The sequence below is a fragment of the Mobula hypostoma genome, chromosome 26 (assembly GCF_963921235.1).
Source record: "Mobula hypostoma chromosome 26, sMobHyp1.1, whole genome shotgun sequence".
Classification (NCBI taxonomy): domain Eukaryota; kingdom Metazoa; phylum Chordata; class Chondrichthyes; order Myliobatiformes; family Myliobatidae; genus Mobula; species Mobula hypostoma.
The window spans coordinates 25,280,361-25,303,536 of NC_086122.1; the positions used below are offsets into that span (position 1 = coordinate 25,280,361).

The 23,176-nt window shown below is 40.1% G+C and overlaps 1 protein-coding gene across 12 annotated transcripts in view; it reads left to right on the top strand.

Annotated features, from left to right (window-relative positions):
* The window catches only part of macf1a (microtubule actin crosslinking factor 1a), a 599,766-nt gene that overhangs the window by 194,937 nt on the left and 381,653 nt on the right, over positions 1-23,176 (top strand). The window contains exon 1 of one of the 12 annotated variants that reach the window (XM_063033714.1): positions 9,329-9,495. The exons of 10 other annotated variants lie outside the window; for them this stretch is intronic. In XM_063033714.1, the coding sequence (XP_062889784.1) occupies positions 9,387-9,495 (109 nt within the window). In that variant the 5' untranslated portion in view covers positions 9,329-9,386. Of the gene's footprint in view, positions 1-9,328; positions 9,496-18,717; positions 19,496-23,176 lie in introns of those variants that run through there. One more of the 12 variants, XM_063033716.1, reaches the window with a different exon arrangement.

Here is a 23,176-nt window from a genome sequence, read left to right on the forward strand (position 1 = left end):
GCATACATTATTTGAATAACGCAATGGCACAGGAAAAGCAAAAAAAAACCAATCCACAGGGAAAAATTCAGGGTCTATTACCATTATTGAAGGCAAGGGCATGGTTGACGTTTTAGGTCAAGACCCTGTTGTGATCCAGGGTGTGGATCCAAACTGTTGGCCATCTCCTTACCCCCACAGATGCCGCTTGACCTACTGAATTCTCCCAGCAGTTGACTTTCGGTCCAGATTCCAGCATCTGTAGTTTCTTGTGGCACAGAAAGAGGATTAGTTAATGGGCAGAAGACAGTGAGAGTAACCAGGTCATTTTCTTTGGGTTAGGACAGTGCATATATTAGGTACCAAAGGAATCGGTGCTAGTGCCATAGTTTTTTGGTCTAAATGAATGACTTGGATCAGTAAAATATAATGTACTGTACAGGTGTAGGGTTACAGGTGGGCTGAGAGGGACTTTGGGCAGGTGGAATGTAATGTGAGAAAATTGTTATAATCTATTCTTGTAGAGACAATAGACCATGCACATGCACTTAATTTGTGAGTGGCAAGTTCAATGGAGATAAGCAGGGAGTGTTTTCTTTTACACAGAGACTGGTGGGTGCCTGGAATGTACTGCCTGTGGTGATGGTGCTGCAAATACAGTAGAAATATTCAAAAAGCCCTCAGATAGGCAAGTAACTGTGCAGGAAATGGAAGGATATGGACATTGTGTGGGCAGAAGGGATTAGTTTTGTTGGACATTTGATTATTAATTTAATTAATTTGGATTAATTTACCTACTGCCTGTTACACCGCTGGCATTTAGGGCAACAGTGATGGTCCTCCATATTTGTCTGTGTAGAAGGATACTTCATTGCTGTTTCTGTATCAATTGTTTTTTGACCAGTCGGGGTTGTTAGCCCTGAACTGAGCCCCTGAACCTGGAGGACTGGTGGACCACTCTTGGTACCCTTTGACCTGTTTGGCATGGGTGATCCTATCAAGAGCCCTGACTCCAACCAACATAGCTCCTTGAGTCATTGAGGCACGGAAGCTTCCAAACCCTATGATAAGGTTGTGCTGCTCTTGGAGGAACTTGGATTAACATTGTGGGCTGAAGGGCCTGTTCCTGCACTGTACCTTTTATATTTCAAACATTAGACTCTCTCTTTTTTAAAAACAAAATGGTGACAACTGAAGAGTTTGGTGTTCAGAGAGAGCTTGCATACAAGACACAGAAAGTTGACACAAAGGTTCAGCCAGCATCTGGGAAGTTAAGATTTGAATGCAGCAAGCATCAGCTCCAATTCTGTTGATCCCTGGTTTGACCTGTATCTGGAATACCAGGTACTGATCTGGAATGCAGCACTGAGAAAATAGATCTGTCGTGATGGAGCAATTGCAGAGGGTCGAATGATTTCTTTATCTTCTGTCACAAAGTATACCGTTCTTCTCTATTTTTGAAAAGGTCATGCTGGTCAGGGACAAAGCAAACGCTGATCATACTGGTCAAATCAATAAAACCTTTTGTGTATAATACCATTGATTTAGACATTGACAAAAATAGTTGGCCTCTGGAAATGAAAAGCAAAACAAAACTGCAGATTGTGGAAATACTTGCCAGGCCAGGCTCCAATTGTGGAGAATAAACTGGAGCTAAGTTTTCAAATTAGCTTTTCTTCAGAACTCACAATTTAGAAACTAGCTCATGGTGTTTGGTTTGGAGGGCAGATTACAGGTGTTGTTCCCATGCTTTTATTGCTTGTCCTTCTAGCTGGCGGGCTTGGATGGCATTGTCTAAAGAGTGTTGGTGAGTTAATACAAACTGCTACTGTGCATTGTGGTAGAGTGAGTAAATGGTTGTGAATGGGGGCCTATTAAGTGAGCTGCTATTTTCCAGAAGGCTATTTGCTTGTGTTTATTATTTGCATGATCTTTTTTCTCTCTGCACATTTGACAGTTTTTTAAATGTGTTTTTTTTGCGTTTCTTTTTTTGGTGACTGCCTGTTAGGAGATGAATCTCCAGGCTGTATAATGTATATATACTGGAGACGATGAATATCAGAGTTGTATTGTACCATGCATGCTTTAACAATAAAATAAACCTTAGAACATACTTTGATGATGGGTGTACTGTGAACTTTTGAACTATAAACTTGTATAGTTACTCTGGTTGACTTTCTGCTTATTGATCCCAGACTGTTGATAGCGGAAGATTCAATGATGGTAAAGCTGCAATCAGCCTAGCTTGGATCTTGTTGAAGTTCAAGTTGATGGATTGTCATTTGACTGTACATTCTGCATATATAACGAAATGAAACAGTGTTCCTCCGGACCACAGTGCACCTACAAATTGTATTACGCACAGCACAGGATTTGCTGCATTTGGATGTGGACTACATCGTTATTTGAAGAATTGCAAATGGTGCTGAACTTGTTTCGTCTAGTCCTTGATTCTGTCTTATTCTTGGTTTTTTGCTCAAGCAGTATCTCTGGATGGAGGTGAAAATAAAATTTAGAAAAGGAACCTGTAATCAATTCAAGAACCATTCTGGAAATTTGTAGTAAAACCATAAGGACATTCAAGATGTAGGTACTTAAATCATTGGATTAAAATGATCTAAATTGTGATCAATGTTCCGTCTAAGGTGTGTGGAAGCACACATCTTTTGCTACTAGCACACAAAGGAATTTAGACTGCGCACAAAAGGTTGTCACCCTCTACCTTGTTGGCATGTTAAGTATATTTCACATTCATACCCAATCACATTTCCTTTTCCAGTTTCTGATGCGGACGGTGTTGACGACGTGGAGTTTGTGATGATTTGTCTGCAGATTTTAGAACCGGCTTATTTATACTGTTTTTATTGAAGAAATTATTCAGTGCGCACATGTTGTCACTGGGCAAAAAATTGCACAGCGCAAGATTTTTGTGCACACTGGTCATTACAAATTAGAGGGAAGTTTGGTTGTTATTTATTAATGCACACTTTAATTATGTTATACCCAGAGGCTGAGTAGTTACTTTACTTTTATGTAACTCATTCTGATTGATAGTATTGTGTACCTTTGTGGTTTTTCTTAGCAAAGCTTCTCTTTTGTAGCCAAAATGTCAGACAATTGGCTTGTTACCAACAAACATGTTGGAGGTTATGGTGTTAAGCAGAGTAGTAGTCTAGAATGGTGGAATGGTGGGTTTGAAGCAGGAAATAGGTTGGCTGATGATGCAGGTGCAAACATTTCAATTCAATTTTAGGTTTGATGTTTTTTTTCTGCATTTCTCTCCGATCATTGCCGCTTACAGAAAACAGAATTTCTATCCTGCCAAAAATGTTTCGCTGCATTGCCAAACCACTGCCAATAGCACATTGATGTTGAATCTTGGACGCTTTCTTCAACTCCATGTTCATGGAACACCTCGTCCAATTATATCATGGCAACATATTGAAGTAGCAGATTGTATGATAGAAAGTCGACACATCAGCACTGCAAGCTGGCTTTTAATTTTGTGGATCAAAAGAATACTTTGCTTTTCATATAGATGAGCTGACACATTTAAATTATGGTTTTGCTATTATTGATAATTGTATTAAATTCCAAATGATTAACTCGCATCAGACATGTAACAGAGGAATGGGGCAAGATTGAACTTGCCTCCACGCTTAACAGCTCTGAACTGGTTTTCTCAGTCTAGGTCATTCAGAGATGTTAAGCTCACACAAAATGCTGGAGGAACTCAGCAAGCCAAGCAGTATCTGTGGAAAAGAGTGAACAGTCGATGTTTCAGGCCGAGATCCTTCATTAGGACTGAGCCAGAGGTGCTGCCTGGCTTGCTGATTTCCTCCAGCATTTAGTCTGTGATGCTTTGGATTTCCAGCATCTGCAGATTTTCACGAGTTAGAGATGTTAAACTGCCCTTTTCCCTTTCCAAAAGCTTCATAACTATCTCTTCATTAATATGTGCTTTCTCTCTTCCTCTGTGGAAACAGGAAGAATTCTCTTCAGGAAGAACTTTTGCTACAATCATCATCTATTAGACCAGCCTTTCTCAACCTTTTTTGCTCTGGAGGAACCCTTGAAATAATTTTCAGGTCTTGGGGGGACTCCTGAGTAAAAATTATTGTATCTACGGCTCACGGTACGTTGGCGTGATCAGTAAGTTGTAGATATAATTGTCAATCCTCTTTTGAGTAGAGAATTAATTTTTAGCCCACCTTTCTTGAGGGAAAATAAAACAGATAGTTAAGCTTAGCTTACCTATCTTGAAATTGTCTCTTTCTTTCCATTTCATAAATTTTAAACACTCATCAGGCAAACATAATAAATTTCTTTTAAATAACTGGCTTAATTTAACTTTTCTAAAGGTAGGATCAGTAGATTTAATTTAAATAAAGGTTGTAAATTGATTTTAATTAATGCTTTTTACAACATGAAAATTTATAGCCAATATTGAATGGTAAAGTTACTAAAAACCTTAAGCCAAAGCAATATGAATAAAAATATAGCCCACGCAATTTTATACAAGGCTTTGAAAAAAACATTTTCTTACTAGGTGACATGATAGGACACAAATATAGGCCTAGCATCTGAAACCCGTGCTTGTTTTTTGCTGCACAAATACTCAGTTCTGGGTCGAACCTGAGATAAGCACACAGGATTTCACCTTCAACGAAATTAGACAATTTCTATCCTTGCTCTTGATGCTTGTTAAACAAGAAAAAAACTTGCTTATACATGTAAGAAGTTGAAAACTGCAGCAAAATGTTCATTGCTTTCCCATGAACAGCAAGATATTCTTCTTTCACAGAAATCCAGAACTTGCCCAGGGCAGGTTGGTAAATCTCATTGGGAGGGAGAGGCTGACGTCATGCCCCAAGTTGGGCAAGTCCATTGAATGCATCGAAAACACACTTCGCGTTCCTCAGCAGCCTACCGACTGCCCCCCCCCATGCAATACAGTGCTCACCAATTATCAATGGCCTCCCCTATCTCACATCAAAAATTGAGAATAAACACAGTCCTACTGCGTACTGCCATACTGGGCTGAGAGGCCTCTGCTGAGATTGCTAATGGGGCTGTTTGGTCACTGCCCACCCCTGCAAGAGCTAGCATCGCACACTGTGCAAAGTTCAAAAAGCGTTCTTTAAGCAATCTTAAAGAGTCCTTTTGTTCTTCAAGAGTTGTCCCAAAATAAACAGTTGCCCCAATTAACCAGAATCCACTGTACTCAGTTTTGTCTATGTGTAGATCATCCCTGCAAATTGACCATTTCCCTAAACTTGGGTGCATTGTTTGTCCTCTGTCAATTGAATAAGTTAGACCATTTGTACAAAATGCTGAATTTCCAAAGTTTCCTGAGGAAGGATACTGCCAAAATGGCTTTAACAATTTGAAGTTGCTGTTACAAAGTAAGACTCTAAAATGGGAGTACTTTGCAGAAATAGAAATAATGTATTAGTCTTGCTATTTGATTAAAATGGTAGCAAGAGTATACAAGACACAGTATGTAAGTCCCAGAATACCTGACACTGTCACACTTCCATTCGCTTATTGTAGTGGCAAAACCAAACCAAAATAATTGCCGCTAGCCTGCGACCCCTACGGATTTGTTATACCTAGATTATGCACCAGTGATTGCTCCAAAAGTCGAATCCATTATTCAGTTCTTTATGAGCAATTCACAAGCAATCTTGAAGCGATGGAAACTGAATTGCACCCGGGGTAAGCTAAGCGCACTTAAACATTATTGACCGGTCAGCATAAGATGTGACAGCCGCCGGTGCCAAGCTGCGAACCTGCTATGAAATAAGCATGCATGCATGACTTATTCCCTTCACTTTTACCCCGCCTCCACTCATGTGACTAGCTACCATGATAACCGTGCGACACAGAATGCAATGCAGATATACAGTCCTACAGTCGCTTGTGAACTTGCAGCGTTTTCTGTTGCCAATCTATATCCACACAAGGTCAGTGGTGCAGCATGAGTAACGAGTGGGAAGGTTAGTTAGCGGGTTAATATAAAATGATTTACTTACCCAGGCGTACTCAACCCTTTTTTGTGCCATGGGCCCCCTACCACTAACCCAAGGGTCCCTAGATCCCAGGTTGGGAACCCCTGTACAACTTACTGCAAGTGTTCAAGAAACATACAGTGTGTAAAGGAAGGATATGAAATGTACCACGAAGGGCATCAAGGTGCATGTCCCGTTTGAGGTCCAGGCACTATCTTAGGGGAAAATGGGTGACGTGCCTCTTTTGCCAAAGCTTTCTTAAAGTTGAAAAGAGTGTTTGGTTAGGATTAGGATGCTGAAGGAATGAATTGTATTGCATATCTGGTACTTTCCAGTGTACCCCTGGAATTATGCAGTGGCCACCAGTATATGCTAATGAAAGAACTAATAAAGATGAACATAAAAACAACTTTTATGTGAATACAATGATCAATCAGTATTTGTGAAGATGTAGGAGACTCGAGTATTTTCTCAAGGATTGGAAAGAGTGATAATTTATTGAGATATGGCACGGAATAGGTTCTTTGAACCATGCCGTCCAAAGATTCCATGATTTAATCCCAGGACAATTTACAATGATCAATTAACCTACCAACCGGTAAAACTTTGGACTGTAGGAGAAATCCCGCATGGTCACGGGGAGAACATATAAACTCCTTACAGGCAGTGGCGGGAATTGAACCTGGATTGGCTGTACTCTAAAGCGTTGTGCCCACCACTATGCTACTTGGGAAGAATGTTCAGGGATTGGTGCACTCGTCCTGCTTCTTTTCCACATGATGTTCAAACACTCTCGAATCAGTAACCACTTTATTCGGAATGGGAATGGACCCCACTGTTGTCTTCTGAAAGCCTGCCGTAGTTTGTTGTTGTTCGACAGCTGATTCATGTATTCTCCCGATGCTGCTGTGCTGCTTTTGTAACCTTCAACACATTATATTTTCATTATATTAATGGTTTGTAATAATTTTTACTGTTAAGTGCCTATGTGTGATGAACAAGTGTAAGACAAAGACGGCACATAGGTTCAGAGTCAGAAATCCTACCTCATTATTTATTCCAAAATTGGAAAACATCAGTAATCCAAAATACTTCTGCCCCAAAGCATTTTGGATAAGGGATCCTCAATCTGTAGTAGAATTATGGAACAGTGGTATAACACAGAAGAGTTAATCGGTATCCAATCTGCCAGCTGTTGACGTTCGTACAGAGCTCTCCAGTTCTCCTCCCTTGTTGGCTGCCTGGACTGCAAAGATTTTTGATTTAGCACACACATTTATGCACAATCTGTTGGGTGAATAATGCTTGGCAAATTGATTTCACTTCCACTAAAACACCATTCTTACTTAGAAAATCTGTTGTAATCTGATGTAAACCAAGCAGCTGTTCTTCGATTGAGTAAAAGGAACATATTATTATCATTTTCTATGATTATTTCAATATATGTTAAAACGTTTTGTCTCATGTAATTAGATTGTTTAGAACCTTTTACAACAAGTTGTTTAACCATTAATTTCTAATTACTGTAATAGAAAAAATTATTTTGAGCAAAAATAATTATTCAGAGAAAATTATTTTTTGAGCTCCACACCCTTGCTGTGGTAATATTGATAAAAAAAATTAATAAAACCCACCTTTATTGTTTAACTAATGATTTTTTGATTCCTGTCTCCACAGGATCCTTGTATTTACAAGAAATAAGTCACTTAATTTATAGTCGACTAAGATGCACATAAAAGAAAGCAACAAAAGTTTGCATCTAAGTATTTTGTTAGTTATTTTTGCATTTATTTATTTATATTCTTATTTAAAGCAGTTACCTAGTCTGCTCTCATCCACACTGGGCCTGATCAGCTTAATCAAAGTTGCTGGAGTTTGACTTGCCAGCTCTCCTAATCTTCTGGGCAAATTAAATTTTCATCCCCGCACAGTTCCTAACGTCCTAGTGCACGGTTTAGTGAGCTATGAGTGGATTTGAAGGTCACACCCAGAGGAAGATGAGCATTCAATCATAATGTTGTTTTAGGCTGGTATTGATGTCCATAAGCAATAGCAAATTTTATACCTTAACCAACAGAGAAACAGTCAGAGTGAATTTGGGTCATTTGATTAATTTTTATATCTGAATCAACCTTCCAAACTGCAATCTTTAGCTTATGATGTTATGACATTCCAACATTTATCATTTATTGTATATTTTGACTACTTGAACACACTTTGTGGCCCAGACATCAGTTGATGGTTGATGTGCATCCATTACAGTTGCCAAGGGTTCCCGGGTTCCCAACTTGTGGTCTGCAGACCCCTCGGTAGGGGTCCCTGGCATAAAAAAGGTTGGGAACCCCTGGCCTAGATTGTAATTTAGAACTGTTATCAAATCATAAGACATAGGAGCAGAATTAGGCCATTCGGCCCATTGCATCTGAGCCACCATTCCACCATGAGTGATTTACTATCCCTTTCAATCCTACTCTTTTGCCATCTCCCTGTAACCTTTGATGCCATTATCTATCATCCTCCACTTTAAATATACCTAATGACTTGGCCTCCACAGCCATCTGTGCAGTGAATTCCACAGATTCATAACTATCCAGCAAAAGAAATTCCTCCTCATCTCTATTCTAAAGGTATATCCTTTTATTCTGAGGCTGTGTACTCTGGTCCCAGACTCTTTTTCTTCCCCCCCCCCCCCCCATCCATAGGAAACATCCTCTCCATGTGTACTCTATCCAGGCTTTTGAATATTTGATAGGATTCAATGAAATTCTCCTTCCCCAACACATTCTTCTAAACTCTAGTGCGAATAGGCTCAGAGCCCGAATCTTTGAATCTTTGTCTATTATGCTACACCATCTCTCCACTAAGGTAACATCCGCAGCACATGGTTAGCTTTCAGATACACTGCTGATATTCAATGTAACCACACAACCACTTCTATATTCTAAATACCTGTCTAATGCAGTTATTGCTAAGTCGATAAACCATCACATTGAATTCCTGCGAACTCTAACTTGTTACTAATTCCGTTTGTCCCCTGCTAGTCATCTGGCCAGACTAACCAAAACAAGTAAATTGGTGTGGTTGGAAGGAAAATCCCTTTTCTTTTCATCAGAACTAGCAATTCATTGACAACCTTGCACTTTGAAAAGTTATAAAATTGTAAAGTGACTGAGTTGGGGGGCTTGTAGAAACTTGCTCAACTAAGCCATTTTCCTAAGTTATTTATTTCAAAAGTCGGTTAAGCGTCGGAAATATCTGCATGCAGGAAGCTGCCGTGGTTATTTCCTTGAAGGGCTGAATAAAAAAAAATTACCTAACTTTCAGTGCAGAAGCATAAACGGAGAGGAATCTGTTGCAGCCAGTTTCTTGTTTCCAAGGCGGATTGTTGGTGATGAAATGCCAGTATGCAGCTCTCCCTTGTTATTGCCTGCATTATTTGTAGTTGGACATTTTCTCAGTATTATTGCCCATTGGTTCTATTGCAGACGTAATCTAGGCAGAAAAGGTGAGTATTCTCCATCTTGTAGTGTATGACTCCGCCTGGAGCAGGTATTAAGTACTGTTCATATAAATTTTGAACCTTGCATATGTGATGCCCATTTTCTTTACTCTGCTGACGCTGTTCCTGTGCATAGTTGTGAACTGTGTGCAGTGAAATGAACCAGGGCTCAATTTACTTCCATTCCTTTTCTTGGGACCAGGCAGCAGCAACAGAACAAAGTTAAAGAGGAATTGAAAATTCATTTTGTGTGAAACACTTTAGTGCTGGTATCATTATTCAAATCACAAATATTCAAAATTTTAAAAATATCAATTAATAAATTGAGTGATTTACTTCAACTGAAAAATGTAGAAAATTTATATTTTCTTCCTGAATTCTTGGGTACAAATTTAAATGTTCTTAAATGCCCGTGATGCAAATGGGGATAATTTCTATCCAGTCCAGTGGCGAAGGTCATTTTGGAAAAAGTATAGTTAATGTTGAAAAGAATGTGGTTTGCTGTGATTTTTAGAACTGAGGTCAACATTTGCAACTTCTTGTTTCCCAAGGAGAGAGGGGTAATGACTACTACTATTGGTGTCAATTAAAGGGAGGAATTGCACATAATGTTCAGTTGATAGAAAACAAATGTCACTTTGACACAAGTAACCTGGAGCATTCTGGGAATATGGTGCCTAACAAAGCTAGTTGAATGGAAATCCAGTACTTCTTTGTCATTACTTACTGTTTTTGAAAACTGAATAAAAATAAGCAAAGAAACATGTGCTCAGACTATTGATTTATTTATCCTGAATCAAGATAAGTATCCTTCATTGTTTTCTCGGAGGATTTAGATGCTCATCTCTTAGTGCAACTGAACAGAGTTTTTGATTCTCACAGTGCATTTATAATTCATCAATATTTGTAACTGATCAGAAGTTTGATGTTTATGCTGTCACTTTAAAGGTAGATTCTTGACCTGGGACAGATATCTGGGAAAAAAACCGAGTAGTTGTAATGAGAGTTTTTATGATCTCATCGCAAAGTTACCTAAAGGGATGTTAATAAATGCAGATATATATTTAATTCATCACTGCCATTTTGTGCTCCTTGATAGCCATTCAGTGGTGCCTGTAGTGAGGTGTGGTGCCCCATTGGTATAGCGGTTAGCACAACGTTTTACGGTATCAGTGACCTGGGTTCAATTCCCGTTGCTGACTGTAAGGAATTTGTACGTTCTCCCCATGACTGTGTGGGTTTCCTCTGGGTGCTCCGGTTTCTTCTCCCAGTCCAAAGATATACCAGTTGGTAGGTTAATTGGTCATTGTAAATTGTCCCTTGATTAGGCTTGGGTTAAATTAGGGGATTGCTGGGTGGCGCAGATCAAAAGGCTGGGAGGGCTTATTCCATGGTGTATATCATTAAAATAAAAAAAATACCAACATGGCCATTTTTAAGAGAATTATGTCAGTAATTTACCTACAGGATAGACAAAGCATTTGTGCCACTCTACTTTTCCGTTTTGTGCAGTATTTCAGAATATAACAGCAACAGAGTGGAATAAAGCATGGCTTTGGTGGTTTAAGAAGGCAAATCAGCTACACTTTCCCAAAAGCAGCTAATAAAATTTAATAAAGGTCAGTCCTTCCTGTGAGGCCACATACAAAAAAAATGAAAAAAACAAAATGTTCCAAGAAATTAATGGGCCAAGATTTGCAACTTAATCTTCTGGTTGCTATGGCATAATCCTATTATGAAGCACTTTCTAAACCAACTTTATTAAAATTAAACAAAATACTTGTATTTGCATGGAATTTTTCACATCATCAAATGCCCATAAGTGTTTATAGCTCATGAAATAATTTTGATGTGGAATCAGAGGAGTGTTAAATCACCAGATTGCAAATGGAAAACTTCTCACAGTCAGCAAAGCCATCACAGAAAACTTAGAACAGTACAGCACAGAAAAAGGCCATTCAGCCCACAATGTTGTACTGAACCAGCTACAAAACGAATTAAAAACACCCAAACGCTAATCCCTCCTGTCTACACCATGTTCCTATCCCTCCATCTTCCTCACACCCATGTGCCTATCCAAACGTCTCTTAAAAGCCTCTAATGTATTTGCCTGTGCCACCATACCAGGCAGCCATGACTCTAAGTAAAATAATTACCCCTCACGTTTCCTTTGAACCTACCCCCTCTCACCGTTAATTTATGCCCTCTGGTATTAGACTTTTCAACCCTGGGAGACAGAGAAGATCTGTTTTTCAGGGTTGAGACAGAGTATCATGGCCAGATAATTTGCTAAGAGCTATGTTGATTGACAGGAAAGTTTGACTGAGCCGAAGATGAGAATTTTTTAGTTAATCGTGGACGCGCTGCATATTATCTTTTAATTCCATCAGAATCTACAAGGTCTTTATTTAGCAATTCTTCCAAACTGCGATGTTCTTCAGTTTTTATGCACATTAGGATGTGGGTTCTGTTGGTAAGGCCAGCATTTGCAATCCATCCAAACCCACCCCCCCCCACCCACCAAGAATGCCATGATAAATTGGGATCACTTGTAATACTTTGGATAAAGTTATTTCATAGTCCTCTTGGAGTTATCTCAAGGTCACTAGTTTGAACCTCAGCTGTGGCAGGGTGTTTGTGCCCTTGAGCAAGGCACTTAATCACACATTGCTCTAGTCTGTGTGAGGAGTTCTGCCCCACATAGACTTCCAATATGCGCCTTGTAAGGCATGAAAATGCCCGACGCAGGCCACTCATGGTCTGAGTCGACGTTCCCCCCTCCCCTTGGAAGCTCAACCTCCTGCAGGATTGTCACACTTTCCCAAATCAAACAGTGTGTGAATTTCAGGAAACATGATGGTGTTTGTCTTCTAATAAGCCTACTTTCTTTCCTGCATAAATACCAGATATTGTAAATTTGGGAGATGATTTGATGAAGACTTTGTTGGTCTGCTTGCCTGTTTTGTGTTCAAGTCTTTGAATTTTCAACTTTCTAACCTAGTGTCAAAAAGATGCCAATTAATATATCTAAAGTATCAGGAATTTTTTGTTTGTTTTGTTTTTAAGAGCTCCTAACTTTTTCCTCAATAATTACAGATGAGGAGCAAGTGTTACAATATTATGTGTTTTCCTTGTCTGGACTGTGACTAAGAAATAGTTTGTTGGCTCTTCTCTGTCATGGGGAAATTTCCTTCTGTTTTGAACTTCTCTCTTAATATTTCAGCAGCTACTTGTTACTCAGAAAGCAAATTGTTTCCCAATAATTAATGGATTAATGGAAATTGAAGTAAGTAATACTAAGATAAGGGAAGTAAACATAATTTAACATAATTTTCACGAGTTCAAATGTATCCCTGAGCTTGGAGGGTTAAAAATAATGTACATAACATTATTGCCAATGCAGAAGTGGTCCTTTTGTTCAGAGAATCAAAATGATTGGCAGATGAATGAGTGGCTGAGGAACTAGTGCAGGAGGTAGGAGTTCAGATTTCTGGATCATTGGGATCTCTTCCGGGGGGGGGGGGGTGCGACCTGTACAAAAGGGACCAGTATCCTTGAGGGCAGGTTTGCTAGAGCTGTTTGGGAGAGTTTAAACTAATTTGGCAGTGGAACTGGGCTGAGGATGGAGCAGTTGGTTTACAAGCAGAGGCAGGATGTAGTGAGACTGTTAGCAAAGGCAGGCCGATGATGGGGCAAAATTGCAATCAAAGGGATGAGTTACAGTGTAAAGGCGGACAACATCATAAAGGGTGGACACAGGACTAAAGGTGTTATATTTGAGTGCACTCAGTATACAGAATAAGGTAGATGAACTTCTAGCACAGTTACAGATTGACATGTATGATGTTGTGGACATCACTGAATCATGGCTGAAAGAAGATTATAGCTGGGAGCTTACAAGGATACACATTGTACTGTATTGAAAAGACTGGCAGGTAGGCAGAAGGGGTGGGGTGGCTCTGGTTTAAAAAAAAATCATATCATTAGAAAGAAGTGACATGGGATCGGAAGGTGTACAATCGTTGTGGGTTGAGCTAAGAAACTGCAAGGGTTAAAAGATCTTGATGGGACCTCTGAACAGTAGCAAAGATGTGGTTTACAAATTACAACAAGAGATAGAAAATGCATATCAAAAGGGCAATGTTACAATAGTCATGGGGGAATTCAGTATACAGGTAGATTAGGAAAATCGAGTTGGTGCTGGATCCCAAGGGGGGAATCTGTAGATTGCTGATGGGATGGCTTTTTAGAGCAGCTCTTGGTAGAACCCACTTGGTGGATTAGCTATTTTGGATTGGGTGTTGTGCAACGAACTGGAATTGTTTAGAGTTTAAGGTAAAGGAACCCTTAGGAGAACATGTTCGTAATATGGTTGAGTTCACCCTGCAATTTGAGAAGGAGAAGCTAAAGTCAGATCTATCAGTATTAAAGTGGAGTAAAAGGAATTACCAAGGCATGAGGAAGGAACTGGCCAAAATTGATTAGAAGAGAACACTAGCAGGGATGACGGTAGAGCAGCAACAGCAGGAATTTCTGGGAGCAATTCGGAAGGCCCAGGATAGATGCATCCCAAAGGAGTAGTATTTTAAAGGCAGGATGATGCAACCGTGGCTGACAAAAGAAGTCAGAGCCAACACAAAAGCCAAAGAGAGGGCATATAATAGAGCAAAAATTAGTGGGCAATTAGGGGATTGGGAAGCTTTTAAAAACCAACAGAAGGCAACTAAAAATGTCATAAAGAAGGAACAAATGAAATAATATGGAAGAGGATGAGAAGATGGTATTAGATGAAAATAATTAGGAGCAAAGCGATCGAGCACAATGTGGTTTGTAGAATTCCACTGAACATTGTGGGGGCCAAAGAAGCTATGTGGTGAAATGGAAGGGTACCAGCAATAGGAACGGCAGTACGGGTGACACGGTAGCATAGCAGTTAGCATTTGTCAGGTGGGGTTTGATTCTGCCATGGAGCTTGTATATTTTCCCTGTTACCACCTGGGTTTCCGCCTGACGTTCCACTCTCCTCCCACATTTCTAAGACGTATGCGTTGGCATTAGTAAGTTATGGGCATGCTATGTTGGTGCTGGAAGCGTGACAACACTTGCGGGCTGCTCAGCACAATCCTCGCTAATTTGATTTGATACAGACGTCACTTTTCACTGTCTGTTTTGACGTTTCAGCATACACATGACAATAAAGCTAATCTTTAAAAGCAAGTTAAAGCACTGGCCTTCTGACTACCAGCCAGGAGAGGCATTTCCAAAGAAATTCCTAGCACCATGAAGAGCGGATTACTTGGGTAATTTTCCACTTTGAGTAGATGTCAGTGTTGTAGCTACAATGTTGGACCAGCTTGCCTGGAGAAGTTCAAACCATCAGAACCTTGCCTGGCTCTGTAGCCTTTGATTCCAGCAGTCTGGCTGTTCCTTGATATTGTGTGGACTGAATTGAATTGGCTGAAGCCTTGCTCCTGTGACTGTGAGGACCTTGGGAGAAAATCCGCTTGATCCACTCAGCACTTGTGGCTGATCGTGGTCATGAATGAAGTTCCTGTTTAAGGTCCTTGACCTTTTTCATTTCCATAGACGCTGCCTGACCTGCTGAGTTCCTCTAGCATTTTGTGTGTGTTACTCATGGTTACTCATGCTTCATTTATCTTTAGCATTACCTACCCCCCCCCCATTATTGAGCGTAGGAATGCTCTTGGAGTCTTCTCTGTTGGATGTTTAAGTGTCCAGAACCATTCATGACATGGCTTGATATGGCAGGACTGTAGAACGTTGATCTGAGCCATTGGTGTAGAATCATTTACCTGAATCTACTTGACACTGTTGTGCAGTTTAGCATAAAACATGTTGTATTGCAACTTCTGTTTGGCACCTACCTGCCATACTTCTGCACCCCTCAGTGAGCCAAAGTTAATCATCTATTGTGGTTTTAAGAATAGAGTGAGGTGTACCCAGGCCATATGGTTATAGATTAATGTGGTGCACATTTCTGATAGTCCCTAGTGCCCAGTTTTGATTGAGTTACCAGATCTGTATTGATGTAGTGCCTGGCACAGTGTGAAACAGTGAGGATGGAGCTTTGTCTCCACGAGGGCATTGTGCTGGTCACTTCTCCCTGTGCAGTCAGACAGGTAATCTGTCGTAGGTGATTGCTGGAGTCACAAGTAAGGTCAAATACACTCAGTGCTCACTTTATTAGGTACATCTGGACACCCCGTTAATGCAAATATCTAGTCAGCCCATCATGTGGTAGCAACTCAATGCATAAAAGCATGCCGACATGGTCAAGAGGTTCAGTTGTTCAGATCGAGCATTAGAATTGGGAATGTGGTCCAAGTGATTTTAATTGTGGAGTGATTGTTGGTGCCAGATGAGATGGTTTGAGTATCTCAGAAACTGCTGATCTCCTGTGGATCACACACAACAGTCTCTAGAGTTTAGAGAATAATGCGAGGGGGAAAAAAAGAGGAAAAAATCATCCAGTGAGCAGCAGTTCTGTGGGTGAAAATGCCTTGTTAATAAGAGAGAATGGCCAGACTGGTTCAGGCTGACAGGAGGGCAACACTAACTCAAATAACTATGCCTTACAACAGTGGTGTATAGAAGAACATCTCTGAATGCAAAAAATGTCGAAACTTGAAGTGGATGGGCTACAGCAGCAGGAGATCACGTCCATACACTCAGAGGCCTCTTTAAGGTACAGGAGGTAACTAATAACGTGGCCACTGAGTATAGGTTCAGCACGGTAGATTTCCGATGCTGAACGATGTTATCCCTTACTTTGGTTTGTGTTGTTACCTTCTGCAGATCCAGGATGTGGTCAAAGATGGTGCTACCAAGGTGCTTTGAGACATTGAAGTCTCCTCCCTAAAGTAATTCTGTGCTCTTGCTGCTTTCGGTGCTGTCTAATTATTGCTCAACATCAGCTGAAGAAAGGTGCTACTGATGTTTAGGCTTTCTCACCCACTTTTGCCTTGCAAATTCACGAGGACTTGCGGTGTACCCCGAGAATCGTCAGCACCACATCAAATGTATACTAGTAAGTGTCCTCTCTGGCTGGTTTGTCCTGCTGATGGGAGAGGACATATCCAGGGATTGTGATGGAGGTATCCTTCACAATATCAAGTATCATTTGAATGCAAGGCTAATCCTACTTTCATTGACATTACCAGACTAAATCTTGTGAGGATGACTTTGTAAAGCAGATTGGGTTGGTAGAGATTTCGTGTCTGTATTTGGTGTTTTGGTCAAAAAAAACTATTTAGTTATTGAATTCTATTTTGACACTGTGGTTATGATGCAGCTGTGTAGGTTGCTTACCAGTTTGAGAGAGTAGTTGGAAGTTAACCACATTTCTGCAGGTGTGGCCGGAAGTGAAAGAAAATCTGCAGAAGATGGAAATATGAAATGACAAAGTTGTGCAAATACTCAGCAGGTCAGGCAGCATTTCACTTGCCCTACCTTCCCATCATTAACAGGGAGATTCGTGAACAGTTGAGTTCTTTTAAAATGATAAATTGGCAGTTTTAAGACTAATACTGGTTGGGTACCCCTCATCTGAAATTCCAAAATCTGAAAACTCCCGAAATCCGATTTTTATTATTATTTTTTGAGTGCTGACATGACATCAAAAATGAAAAATTCAACAAGACACGAGGAAGGTTCTCAGACAATGCAAAGGTCTCTGTGCAGTACAGACATTCCTGAGAAGGAATCTCATATATGTAATGAACAGAAGTTAATGAAAAATAGAAAAACTCTGCATAAAGCAAAAAATGAAGATGACGATCGTGTATAGTCGGCATCAGAGTGAACATATGTCACTTAACAGTACACTGATCATGAAACAAGTAAAGATCTATCATGAACTGAAAATTGAACATGGTTGTTAATATTCAGCAAGCTGATTGCAGAAGTTTAAGAAAAGGCATGGCAGTAAATTTTTTAAAAATATCTAGCACCCGAGCAAGTCTACAGTGCTGATTGTTTTAATACCTTAAATAAAACCTCAAAAAAAGTCATGTACAAATAGTGTACTGTAACCTTTTAACAAAACACGGCATCGTAGGTGGAGATTGAAGGCCAGCCGCTGTTTATTGTTGTTGAACAGCTGATTCAGGTACTCTCCTGATACTGCTGTGCTGCTTTTGATACCCTGCACACATTATATTTTCATTACATTAATGGTTTGTAATAATTTTTACTGTTAAGTACATATGTATGATGAACAAGTGTAAGACAATGAACGCTTACCGGTAGCACATAAATTCAAAGTCGGAAATGACGACGAACCCAAGCTATCTCATGATGTATTTCAAAATCTGGAAAAAAAAATCCAAAATGCTTCGGGCCCCCAAGCATTTTGGATAAGGCATACTCAATCTGTATTAGTAAGGTTAGATTTTGTTTTTAGTTTCATTCTTCATTATGAATCGAATTTAAATCCTCTGGCTGCCATGGTAATAATGTTTGAATTTGCTCATCCAGAATGTTAGTCTAGGCCTTGGTGTACCTCGCCCACTTATTCCATCACTGCTCCGCCGATGCCATTAATGGAGGATCTGAACTAGAAAACGGGAAATAATTACCCCAGGAAAGGGCAGCTCAGGGAAGACTAGAATTCTGAAGGATTCCACTAGTATGTTTGAGTCTCATAATGTTTCTCTCTTAAGTTAGAATTGTTCCACTAGTTCTTAAAAAAAAATTGCATTTTAACTGCATGCATGAGATTGACCCCAATATAAAAAGAGCCTGTGGAAAAAATATTGCTGGACTTCCTCAGATTTCTCTTCAGCCAAGGGGTGTGAAGCATTCTGTGTGTACAGTGCAGCATTTCTTTTAAACATTCGGATAGACTGTGTGGCCTTTTAAAAATTGTGCCAGTCACGTTCTCCTTCGGTGGTGGAAGGTGTGCAAATTTGTAAGAGAAAGGGACTTTTTCAGGTGAATTTTGTTTGGCTGTAAAACTGACAGCATTATGAAACTTGTGTGATACCTTACAACCTTAATTCCTTTCAAAGAAAGTAATAGATTATTTTAAAATAGAGGGAAAAAAATTGGTTTCTAACTGCATGTTTTTAGTTAACACTATCCGATTCCTGTTGTGTTTGAATCAATTCAGTTAGGTTCCTTGCTTCAGTAATTCTGTGAATCATTATGAGCTTTGAGGAAATGACGTCTGACTGCCATGTTTTGAGGAGGCTGAGCTGAGCAGTGCACTGGAAGCAATGCAGCACAGATACTGCAGCATTCGCAGGTGAACACAGCAGAGAAGTTAGGAAATTATTACCATACTGGATTAAAGGCTTGCTGCCTAAATACCAGAGCTGTGGAAGATATTTATAGCTCTGAACTGTTCGCCCATGCTATCAAGGCGAAGCAAGGAAAAAAAAGGGAAATGGTTTCAGCTTGTGCACATTCCTGTATGTCTGATTCAGCTCAATATTGTGGGTCACTGGAAAATTAATTATTAGAGAAAAATGAAGACCACTCTCTTGATATGACTAATCTTTTTGGCACCCTGGGCAACTGGAAGAAGCCTGTCTGGAATTTGTAACACATTGCACTAACCGTACTGATGCAAGTGGCAGTGTGTACTCCTTACTAGGGAACAGATCTTCCCTTCACCTCTGCTGCTATAATTTCAAATTGCCTCTGCAAATCCACAGAACATTTTGCCTCTACTATTTTGGATTTGAAGTTCGAATGTTTCCCGCAGGCATCGGGGACAGTCAGCCTTAATATAGGCTTCTAAGTTTGGCGGCTTGAGCAGAAGAGGAAACGAACAAATTCACGTTGGACTTTTCAGAAAGCGGGTTTACGACGACTTGAAGCATGCTTGGCTAATTACATCATAACAGTTACATACCGCTCTGAAGTTATAAGTTTGCTGCAGAAAGGCAAAGCATGTCGGCATTACGTGCTGCGAACATGTGGGGTCTCTTCAGTAATGACAGAGAGCTAAATGCAAGCTTGGTTTCCTTGATGTGTTGCATGGGTCAGTACAACGTTTTCCTTCTATCTCTTCTGCAGTTATAGTGATAGTTCAGTGACAGAGCTGGCTGTTTTAATTGATAGAGTAATCATTGTAAGTTACCATAATAATCTTGAATCGCTGCACGTGAGAACAGTTATCTTTGCAGTGATGGCATTTTGTAGAGGGTCAGTGTTAACGCCCTCGTACTCCATACTCCACTCTAAGCTGCCACTCTTTCTCCCACAGTCCCCACACTGAAATACATTTGGATGTGGTTATTTAGGAAGCCCTTCTCACTGGAGATAAAGAAAAGTAAGAGATGACCTCACTGAGCCATACAGGATTCTCTGAGGGATTGATGGCATAGCTGTCAGGAGGTTATTTTGATGGAAGTATGTCCGGCTGAACAATTAAGTTAATATTCTGTTTAAAAGATCTGACTCTTGCTGCGGCTCTGTAATACTCTCGCCTTTTTGTGTAGACTCATGTTGCGGCAGATTATCCAACAGTCTGCCCTGGTCAGTGTATGTTGCATTTGATTCAACCTGCCAGCCACAGTTTGTTAATGATCCTCCCACCTCTGTGTTGGAAGGCTGTGGCCCCAACCTCCATTTTAGCATCGCGGCATAAAGTTCAGGATAACACTATGGTCAGTGGCATTGTTCAGATGCTTAACCGCCCCGGAACTGATTAAGGTGTTCGTAAAGGTACTGGCCATATTTGTCCCTCAAATGACAACACTAAGCCCTCTTCTCATTGTTACCATTGGGAAGGAGATGCAGAAGCCTGAAGGTACACACTCAGTGGTTTATAGAACACAGAAATCTACATCACATAACAGGCCCTTCTGCCCTCAATGTTGTGCCGACTGTGTAACCTACTCTAGAAATTGCCTAGAATTTCCCTACTGCATAGCCCTCTATTTTTCTAAGCTCCATGTACCTATTGAAGAGTCTCTTAAAAGACCATTTTGTATCCGCCTCTACCACCGTCGCTGGCAGTGCATTCCATTCACTCACTACCGTGTGTTTGTAAAAAAAAAACACCCAACAACAACAACTTAATTCTGGCATCCTTCTTGTGCCTACTTCCAAGCACCTTAAAACTATGCCCCCTCGTGTTAGCCATTTCAACCCTGGGGGAAAAGCCTCTGGCTCTCCACACGATCAATGCCCCTCATCACCTTATATACCTCTATCAGGTCACCTCTCATCCTCCATCGCTCCAAGGAGAAAAGGCCAAGTTCGCTCAACCTATTCTCATAAGGCATGCTCTCCAATCCAGGCAACATCCTTGTAAATCTCCTCTGCACTCTCAGTTCAAGAACAGCTTCTTCCCCTCTACCATCCAATTTCTAAATGAACATGAACAATACCTCACTACTTCTTAAAATTTCTGATTTTACACTACTTATTTTAATTTAGCTATTAATAGACATATATTTACTGTTATTTCTTTTTTCAATATCTATCATGTATTGCATTGTACTGCTGCCACAATGTAACAAACTTCACGACATACGCCGGTGATATTAAACCTGATTCTGACTTTGAAGGATCTTTGGTCCGAAACCTCAACTATTTATTCCTCTCTGTAGATGCTGCCTCTGGTGAGAATTAAACAGTCCTCAGCATTTATTTGTGTTTGTTGCTAAGACATTTTATTATTTCCATGTTGGTGTGTAGGATCTTTCTAAAAAGACTTTGCACAGTTTTTGAAGTGATTAAGCTTCAACTATAGAAGTATTTCAGGGTGATGAGACACATCTGTCATAGCGAGGACTGTACTGAGAAATTTTTTTTTACTGCGTTCAGGTGGATGACACAATTTTTATATTTTATTTTTTATATAGTCATTCCCAGACGTTTTACTGGAAATGTGGTTAACTTGTCATTTCTCAATGTTATGGGCAAGTTCCAATTCGGAGAATACATCTTAAGCATTTTATTTCTTTTTGCTGCCTGCAATGTTTTGAGGCATTAATCAAGTTACTTTAATTTTCTATATTTAAAACTGCTGCTTATTAAACAATTCACAAGGTTTATTAAACATGAAGGTAGAAGGTTGGAGGTACAAGAAAGGAAGTTGAATGAAAATCAAAAGAAACTGCAGATCCTGAAAATCTGGAATAAAAACGCAAACATTGCTGGAAACACTCCAAGTCAGGCAGCATCTCTGGTAAATGAGAAACAGTTGAAAGTTCAGGTTCAGTGCCCATTGTCAAATCTTGATCATGCTGGCTGGTAACCCAGACTAGCTCCTCTTAGCCAACATGGCCAAATTCCTAGTCAGATTAAAACCCAATTTTGTAAAACTGCTTAGAAGGCACTTGCGTTGCCTGGAAATGTTAATTTTGTTTTATAACACAGAACAACATAATTAAGCCATTCTCTTAAATGTTAAAATTAATTTGGAGAAATTTTATTGGGTGAGTTGCAAGCAATGATGTGGTGGCAGACAGCATCTCAGAGGTACTTTGTATATATGTCCAGAACAAAAAGCATATGCAGGCCATAATATGTGAGTTATGTATTACTGTGAGACAATGTAAAATCTAGTTATTTCTGCCAGTTTTATCTTGCAATAACTACAGATGTTGAAGTGAGATCAGGATAGCAAAACACTCAAAATGCTGGAGGAATTCAGCAGGCCAGGCAGCATGTACGGAAATGAATAAACAGTCAACGTTTCGAGCCGAGACCCTTCTTTGGGACAGAGTAGGAAGGGGAAGACACCAGAATAAGAAGGTGGGTGGGGAGAGTTGGGGAGGAGTGGAGGGAGGCTAGCTGAAAGGTGATAGGTGAAGAAAGGTAAGCAGGAAAGGTAAAGGGCTGGGGAGGAAGGATTCTGATAGGAGGAGGGGACCCAGGGGGAAGTGATAGGCAGGTGTGAATAGGTAAGAGGCCAGAGTAGGAAATAGAGGAAAAGGGGAGGGGGAGGGAAACTTTTTTAATGGAAGGAGAAATCGATATTCATGTCTTTGGGTTGGAGGGTACCCAGATGGAATATAAGGTGTTGCTCCCTCACCTACAGGGTGGCGTCATCTTGATGAAGCAAGTGAGCAAAATTCTGGTGAATTAACCTTGGCCAAATAGTATTTGACCCAGCATGTGAGTTTAATTTTTTTAATGTCAGCATTCAGTGGACATGAAAATGATTGGCAAATATTTGCGTAAAGCTCTTTGTGGTTTGATCATTATTTAAAATTGTGGCATGAATGAGAATGGTTCAATATTTATAGTTCAACTTAATCAAAATAAGCTTGCTCTTTGCAATACAGAGCTAGTGCAGTGAAACTCGTGCCGGAACTCTGATTCTAGTTCTAAAAGCATTGCTCTCTGTGGAAATCATTCTCCATCTTCCACGCTCCCTCCACCACTCTCCCCCAACTACTGCCTGATATATAACGAAAAAGTGACAAACTGCAAGTGGTGGACATTCAGCAGCAGCCACAGAGAGAAACAATTGCATTTCAATTTTTACCAGGTCGTTCCTCTGAAACTTGAGCTTCATTTCTCTCTTTGGGCATTGCTTAGCCACTGTTTCAAAGGTGCTGTCTGTACTTATTAATGAGTTAAGCAAGATTATCTTCATCTTGTTTGAATGTATTTAATTGCATTTGCTCCACTTGGCACTCTGCTCATAGAGATTACTGAGATCATGGAGTGAATTTCCACCCAACGCCTTGAAATTTGAACTGTT